Source organism: Grammomys surdaster, unplaced genomic scaffold (assembly GCF_004785775.1).
Source record: "Grammomys surdaster isolate TR1022 unplaced genomic scaffold, NIH_TR_1.0 186, whole genome shotgun sequence".
Lineage (NCBI taxonomy): Eukaryota > Metazoa > Chordata > Mammalia > Rodentia > Muridae > Grammomys > Grammomys surdaster.
In genome coordinates, this window is record NW_021604631.1 from 4999562 (window position 1) to 5008260 (window position 8699).

The following is an 8699-nucleotide window of genomic DNA, read 5'->3' on the forward strand; positions in this document are numbered from 1 at the left end:
CATCTCTCTAGCCTGCCTGCCAGCTATTTCATATTGTTGCTGTAATATGCTTGCCAGTCATTGACACAGAAAATAACTTGACTCAGAGCAGGGTCATGCTCACCACCACCATATCCTGTTATGTTTTGTTATGCTATGAGGTTTGTTAATCTTTAGAAATTCCACAACTATAAGCTTCATGTAGGACCCACCAAATTAAAGGCTAATATTGAACTGTTCTGTCTAAAATGGCTTGATTTGGGGCTAACCACTTCCTACATTTGCATACGAACGTAGACAAATGTTCAGGATTGTAGCCTCAATCCTTAAATTCTGAGCTACAGCCCTGACCAATCAGTCTTAGGGTGTGGGCTTAATAAACCATCCCTGTCCAACTGAGATGGGTGTTCATGTGGTTTATGGGGTGACTCCTGGACCCAACATAAGGAAATAACATGATTTAGATAAAAGAAACTAAAATGATCAATCTATACTTAAAAGTCAGAAGCCATTCATATTTAAACAAAGTGAAAAATATAGTTATTTTATGTAACATTAAGAGGGTGTATTAGTCAAACCTTTTGTTTCTTTGATAAGTACCTGGGAAAACAAAAGACAGAAAAGAGTTATTTGTGTTCATGATTTCGGAGGTTTCAGTGCATGGCCAGATAGCTCCATTATTCCAAGGTTCATTATAAGGCAGAACACTGCTGTAGAGGACTGGTAAACAAAACGGTATCCTCTGTGAGAAACAGGAAACAGAGAAAGACAGAGGAAGGAGCTGGTGACAGGATTTATCTTTTCAGGGCATGCTCTCAATGACCTACTTCCTCCAACTTGGTCCTACATCCTAAAATTTCTGCCACCTCCCAAAATAGTATCAGCAGCTGGGGATCAAGACTTCAATACGTAAAACTATGAAGGAGATTTTATTTCCAAGCCAGAATAGAAGGCTAGAAATATGGAAGATAATTTTCCTTGAAAATGATTATCTGAGAAGTCTGGCCTAGAACTTCTGACCCCCCTGTTGCCCAACTGTGAAGTGTCAGGATCATAGGTGTGTATGTGCCAGTGTCCTGGGCTAAGCAATCACTGTATCAAAGGAGTTACATCCTCAACCAAGAGCAAGTTAAGCAATATCAGATTGTCTTATATGGCTGGAGAGACCACTCAGCTGTCAAAAGTAGTTTTGAACTTGGTTCAAAATCATCCCTAACTCCAACTCTAGGGGTCTGACAACCTCTTCTGATGACCTTAGGCACCAGGCACACAGATAGTGCATATAACGTACACGTAGGCTATGGTAATTTGAATGAAATAGCCCTTATAAGTTCTTATATTGAATATTTGGTTTCCCAGTTGGTAGACTGTTTCAGAGGATTAGAAGGTATATCACTGGGGATGGATGGACTTTGAGGTTTCAAAACTCACAATGGACCCAGTCTCTCTCTGTATCTAATGTTTGTAGATTAAGTTATAAGTTTATTTCAAAAGCACAGCAGGCAAGGTGCTGGAAGAGTATAGATACTACATAGTTGTCATGCTATATTGTTGTGGAATGTTAGTAAAGGAACTTTATTTATTTTTTTGGCTTATACATTTCTTTTTTTTAAATCATGTATGTATATATGTGCATGTGTGCATGCATGAAATGAGCATGTGGCTATATGTGGTTGTGGGGGCTGGAAGAGGGAGTTGGATTCCTTAGCTCTGGAGCTATAGGCAGCTATGAGCCTTTATATGTGTGCTAGAGACTGAACTTGGGCTCTCTGAACGAGCTGCAAGCACTTTTAACTGTTGAACCATCTTTCCAACCCCATGATGCCTCCGTGTATATGTGTGTGTGTGTGTGTGTAGTAATGTTGGTCCAAGATTGAATCCTCAAAATCACAAAACACGTTACAAAGGCCAGTGTAGTAAGAACTCTGAAATTTTGGTTTCTTAAAAAAACAGAGATTTATAAGAATGTGCTTTTGTTTGGATCCCCGCTGTAGGGATGTGGTGCTGCTTCAACAGCTGACCATGATTTGGTTTTGGCAGCTGCAGATAATTTCTGCCATTCTGTGATGTTTGGAATTCTGGGAACTCTTCAGAGGAGATAAACTTGAGGGGCCCCCATGAGGCGGAGTTGATGGTTGTTAGTCATTTAGTGAAGTTGGCTGCTGTTTGTTAATAGTCGTGTCCAAAGGAAAAACAAAAGGAAAGAAATTAGGTTCAGGGATTTTCCTAATTCCGATCTCTCTCCCCTCGATCCTTGTTTCTCTCCTATCTAGTGTTAGGGAGTGAAACTGGGGAATGAGGGGAAGGTTGGGAGAAAGAAGAACCCACAAAGTAGCAAAGACTAGCTACAGGCTAGGAGAGTGGTCTATACAAAATTAACAGCCGTCGAAGATCATTACGTAGCAGAACCTGATATTGGAAACCTATTAACCTTGACTTTGTTTCATAAAGTTGTTATGAATACCTTGTTAAATTCTGCTCCTGTAAACCCCCCCACACCACCACTTACTTTCCCCCATTTGGAAACCACCTGCTCCCGAGCTATGAAAACCTTGTCTTCCTCAGGTTTAAGGCTGATCTCTTGAACACTACCTTAGGGGGAGGCAGCCTATGTACGTAAATAAAAAAGCTTTGCTTTAACTGCTTGCTTGCTTGCTTGCTTGCTTGCTTGCTTGCTTGCTTGCTTGCTTGCTTTAATAAATTTGGCCATGATGATTTAGGTCCGTGTTCTTTCTCAAGTCTTTGGGAATTACAGCACATGGAATTTAGTCATCTGTGTACACTAGCTCCTCTCCTCTCATGGTACCCTTTAACCTCTATAAAGTTTTACCCAGCTTTTTGTTGGTTTTGGAGACAAGGTTTCTCTGTGTAGCCCTGGCTGTCCTGGCTCTGTAGACCAGGCTGGCCTTGAATTCAGAGATCTGCCTGCCTCTGCCTCTCAAAGGCTGGAATTAAAAGTACGTACCACTGTGCCTGGCTTTTTATACAGCTTTTGGCTGAAAATATAATTTTTGTTATTCTTATTAAAGGTCCATTAAGGGAAATATGTTGCCCACTAACCATAACCCAATGGAGTCTACCTCTGAGGTAGTCATGCCACTGTCTTCTTCATCTTTAAACTTTAATCCAGCAGGTCTTCCAATCACTTGGATAAGGGACCATTCCTTAGAAATGGCAGGTTTAGCATGGCAGGTTCACCTTAAGCCGTGCTAAAGAGACAAAGGAATAATCTACTCTTTAATGAAAAAGTGTACACTTTCTCTTCCTCAAATTCCTGGCCCATAGCAGAGTAGTTCCAGATTACTCATGAGATTCCCCACGATTTCTGTATATTCCTGTCTCAGAAACGCTCAACCCTTTGTCTTCTCTTTTCTTTTGGGTGCTGGACTAATACACATTCTCTGATAGTGTGGGCTTCCTTCCTTTCTCTAAAGCTCCCCTCCACGTGGCTGCGGCTGCTGTAACCATACGGCTGCCCTCTATGTCTGTCTAACACAAATGGCATGGCATCTCTTCCACTTCCCCATCTTGCCCTGGGCAGCTGCCGAGATTTACAGCTTGCCTGCATTGTTTTGTTTTGTTTTTTTAATTTATTTTTTATTTTTTTATTTTTTAACTCTAATAAAATTTCCTCCAGCTTCTTTTGAGACTCTTCTTAAATTCTTTTACTAATGAGACTAAGAATCTCAAGAGGGGACTCTGATTTCCCTAGTAACAGGTGGCAATTCCCATGGGACTCCCCAGAATTTCCGGTAACAAGCACAGGAAAAGGAAGACATGACATATAATACTGAAACTCTAAAATCAAAATTGAGATTTTTTTTCCTCTTCCTCCCCCTTTTGAGACAGGGTTTGACACTGACTAAAACCTAGAATAATCTTGAATTTGTAGTGATTCTCCTTCCTTTGCCTCTGGAGTATTAGGAGTATAGGTGTGTACCACATCTGAGTTTTTAAAAATCGAGTTTAATATTCACGTACTTAAGACACTTGCAGATCGTTTATTTAGTCCTCCAAAAAATGAACTGCTTTTATTCATTTAAGAAGCAAACTTAATTTCACCTTTTTCCATTGAGGTTTTTAAGAGTTCTGACAAATTTGTAATTTTCCCCCTGTACATCACGCTTATTAATTCATCACAGAGATAAATTCAAGCCACAAAAACATTCAAGCTGCCTGTACACTCCCCCTTTCACACAATGTGGGCTCATACAACGCCGTTTTGGTTCTTTTCTCATTTTCGTGTAATTTACTTCATCCTCCCTTGGCCCTCCCACGATCTTACTCCTTTCCCCATTCAAGCAAGTCTCCAGTAGTAAAAGCAGTTTTCCAAGCAGTTTTCTTAATTAATCAGGTTGGGTAGATGAGTTATATCCCCGCCCCTCGGGCGGGGCCATAGCGGCGGGCGGAACCCGATGCCTGCTCTGGCTCCTTAACAAACGATTCCTTTACGATCTTCAGAAGAGAGACACACACAGCGAGCCAATCAGCGGCCGCGGTCCTCGCGTCCGGAGCGGGGCTAGCCCCGCCCACTCCCAGCCTCCCGCGGGGGCCGTCCGAGCCTCGCGGGCTCCCGCAGGCCCCGCCCCCTGGGCAGGCGCGGCGGTCATTGGATGGCGCTCAGCTTGCAGTCGCCGCGGTTGCTGGGAGAGGGAGGTGGGGGCGGGGCCCTCGGTGGTCCAAGGGGCCCGAGAGAAAGGCTGCTCGGCGCGGGCGGGCGCGCTGGGCGGAATCGAGCGTCTCGGTGGCGGTTTGCCTGGCGGCCCGCGCGGCGGCGTCGCGGTGCAGGAACCGGTCCCCGTTGACAGCTCCGCGTCTTCCGGCCGCGCCACTCGGGAGGTGGCTTCCTCTCTGCGCTCCCTCCGCGAGTCCGCGCGGCCTCGGAGGAGAAGCGGGAGGCGGCGGCTGCGGAGGTCGTCGGGGGCGGCGGGCGGTGAGCGCGCTCCCGCTTCCCCGGCGGCGGCCGCAGGACAATGGAGGTGGCTATGGAGAAGGCGGCGGCTCCGGCCGGGGCCCCCGCAGCGGCGCCGCCGAGCGGAGAGAATGAGGCCGAGAGCCGGCAGGGCCCGGACTCGGAGAGCGGCGGCGAGGCGTCCCGGCTCAACCTGTTGGACACTTGCGCCGTGTGCCACCAGAACATCCAGAGCCGGGTGCCCAAGCTGCTGCCCTGCCTGCACTCGTTCTGCCAACGCTGCTTGCCCGCGCCCCAGCGCTATCTCATGCTGACGGCGCCGGCGCTGGGCTCAGCAGAGACCCCTCCACCCGCGCCCGTCCCCGCCCCCGCCCCGGGCTCTCCGGCCGGTGGTCCTTCGCCATTCGCCACCCAAGGTAAGAGGGGTCCGCGAGGTGGCGGGCGCGACCCGCTGTCACGCGGCTGGGGAGGGGGTGAAATGGGCCCGTGCTGGCTGAGCGACTCGGCAGTCCCTCACTTTTGCGGAGCTCTGACTGTTGTGGCGAGTTAGCAGCTCCCCGCTGTCTCCGCGAAGCTTTGTCCGGGTGCATACGATCCGGATCAGCTCGTGTACACCCGGGTTATGCGAGCCGGAGAGGGGAAGGGAGGGATGGAGATGAAGTGATGGGGATTTTCTTTGATGATTAATTGCAGATTGGCTGCCGTCTGTTTCGAATTTCGTGCGTTCCGGGCTTTTTACCTTAATGAGTTTCCTTTCTATCCCCTCCGTTGGGGACAAAGGAACCGGGAGACGGAGTTTTGTTGTCTGCTGCTTTCGGAGATTTTATTTTGAACGATTCGATAAAGGATAGAAAGTAAATAGACTTCCAAAGTGTTTTGTACACAGTAGTTGGAAGTTACTTTCTCTTTTGTGGTGTTATTGGATAATTAGTTTTTGACAGGTAGTTTCCATTGCTTATGTTAACAGGTTTAAAGCATTTAAAGTGATTTGAAGTGCAGTAATTATTTCTGGGAGAACGCTTGAATTTTAACTTTTAATACTGCAAATATTTGGGCAAATTGACGTCTTTAAAGTACGAAGTAACTGAGGAAGGGAAATCTTTTTTCTATTGCTTCGTGGTTTTTTGTTTGTTTATATGTTTTGTTTGGCTTATGTAGCAGCCCAGACTTGTCCACAACTGGCAATCTTCCCGCCTCGGCCTCTTCAGAGTAAAGATAACGGGCATGAGCTGCTGACCAGTCACTTTTAACATCTCTTTTAAAGGGAATAACTGTTTTGAGTTGATTTGTTAAATAATTACATTAGGTCAGGATGCGATTGCTGGCTTGGATTGTTGGCTTAGATGCACTTACCTCTATCTTACAGCAGTCTTTAGACATAGGAAACTATTTTCCGTGGGTCTCTATTGTTATGGGAAGCCCACCAAAGAGAGACCATTCAGTCTATAGCCAAATGAAAGTATTCCAGCCAGCTGGTTTACACTCAAATATCCAGTATGCAAATATAATCCAGTGGTTTTCAACCTGTATCCAGATCCCTTGAGAGGGTGGAATGAACCTTTCACAGGGGTCACGTATCAGATATCTTGCATACTAGATATTTACATTATGATTCATAACAGTAGCAAAATTGCCATTATGATGTACCAAAGAAAATAATTTTATGGTTGGCGGGTCACCACAACACAAGGAAGTGTGTATTAAAGGGTGGCAGCACTAAGATTTAAGAACCTTAGATCTTGCCTTTAATCCCAGCACTTGGGAGGCAGAGGCAGGCGGATTTCTGAGTTCGAGAGGTCGAGGCTAGCCTGGTCTACAGAGTGAGTTCCAGGACAGCCAGGGCTACACAGAGAAACCCTGTCTCGAGAAACCAAACCAAAAAAACCCCACCAGATCTTTAGAGCAAGGGGCTTTTTTTGTCTTGTTTTGTTTTTTGTTGTTTGTTGTTTTTGTTTTGTTTGAAATAAGTGTTTCTCTGTATAACAGTTCTGGCTGTACTGAAGTTTGCTCTGTAGATCAGGCTCACCTAGAAGTCAGAGATCCACCTGCCTCTGCCTCCCTAGTGCTGGGATTAAAGTTGCGCACCACCACTGCCTTGCAAGGGGCTTTCAGGCAAAAGCCACATCCTGTTATCTTGCTATGAAATTGCAAGCTGGAGGTTTTGTGCAAGCAAGCAGTTTAACAGAAGCTAAGATAAGCAGTTAACTGAAGGGGAAGGTTTGCACAAGTAGCCAATTTAAGAGAAGCCAAGATAAATTAGCTAGAGCATCTTGACTTTGGGTTCTTAGATTTTGCTAATTTTCCACAAGATTCTCCATCAGGGAAGCCAAACTTTAGTCAAACCTAAAGTGGTCTCACCAAAAATATAAGATAGAGGAACCTTTGCACTGTCTTGCCCTGTCATATAATCTAATTGGTTCTATGGGCAAGAGTCAAATAGTTGACTTGTGCTGTTCTGAGGGCATGGTTGGTTCTAAGGATTAGAAGCTTAACTAAGTTTATTCTCTGTTTGATATGTTGCGCATCCAGTTGAGAATGCAGGGTTCAACCATTAGCTGGATCAGAGGTGGGAGTGGGCAGGATTCCTTTCACAGTCTAGTCAATGCTGTGGCAAGTTTCTGCTAAGCCTGTGAGGACTTGAGAAGGGAATGAGTAGACATTTTTTCTTGGTGAATAGCTTGTAGTTTGGGGAGGATGGGAAATGGTCTCCCAAACATAATTTCAAAAAGGAGTAATCCCCTCCTGGTAAGGAGTACATTGGGTACTGAGCAGGAGAGGAAGTTGGCATAACTCTTGCCAGTTTCCAGTACTAATTTAATCAAAGTCTCCTAAAGAGTTTTATTCATCCTTTTTGCCTGACCTGGGCTCTGTTCTATACGTTCAATGCAATTTCCAATTAATACCTTTGTCAGAATTTGAGACACTTTAACTGTTGTAGAGGAATTTTAATCCAGCAACATGGGTGCTCTGGCAAGGAATCAATCACATCCAAGGATAAGATCCAGCTGGAATGTAGACACATCAAACACCTTTATTTAATTCCTCTGGCTGGAATATAGACAGGCCGTAAGTACATACTTATGATCCTTCTGGCTGAAATACAGACACATCTTTAGTACACCACTTTTAATCCCAAACAATGATCTCTAATTGAGAGGCAGACAAAGTGATAAGTCAGAGATAGGATACAACCCAACTCTCACAAGAAGAGACAGTAAAGAAAGGTTACTTAAAGAAGAGTGAGGAAGAGAGGGGATTGAATTCAGTTCAGTTCAATGCACTTCAGTTTATGAAGTTTAGAGGTAGTCTTTCTAAACAGAGAAATTCAGTCAGAAGCCAAGAGAAGCCAATTTGAATCAGTTAGCTTGGAAATGAATTTAAGCTAGAACAGCTGAATTGAACTAGCAGTCATCCAGAAAAAGCTTCAGAAAAAAGCTAGAAAGGATGAATTTATTCATCAGCAAGTTTCAGCAGCTGAAACATTATAGGCCTAGGATAGCAGACAGAGGCCAGAAGCCTAAGGCTTCAAGGTCCAGACTTGAAGAAATTTAGGTTGAACGGAGGCTAGAAGCTTCCAGGCTTAGGCCTAGGGAGTTAGAAATGCTCTGGGCTCAGTTCAGGCCATGTATTCCTAAAGCTTGGGTATGGCTTTCCTCCCATCCCTTTGTCTGAGGAAATAAAAATGGCTTTTAAATTTTTATGGTGTGAAGGCAGCCAGACCGCAAAGCTAGAAACAGTCTAAACCTAAGATTTCCAGAAGAAATTTCTTTTTTTTTTTTTTTTTTTTTTTTTAATTTTTTTTTTTTTT

General features: G+C 44.7%; 1 protein-coding gene across 2 annotated transcripts in view; it reads left to right on the forward strand.

Annotated features, from left to right (window-relative positions):
• Nucleotides 1-4841: 4841 nt before the first annotated feature.
• Trim24 (tripartite motif containing 24) overlaps nucleotides 4842-8699 on the forward strand; it is a 99779-nt gene continuing 95921 nt past the window's right edge. The window contains exon 1 of one of the 2 annotated variants that reach the window (XM_028768366.1): nucleotides 4842-5307. In XM_028768366.1, coding sequence (XP_028624199.1) covers nucleotides 4953-5307 — 355 coding nt within the window. In that variant the 5' untranslated portion in view covers nucleotides 4842-4952. The remainder of the gene's footprint in view (nucleotides 5308-8699) is intronic. The other variant, XM_028768365.1, reaches the window with a different exon arrangement.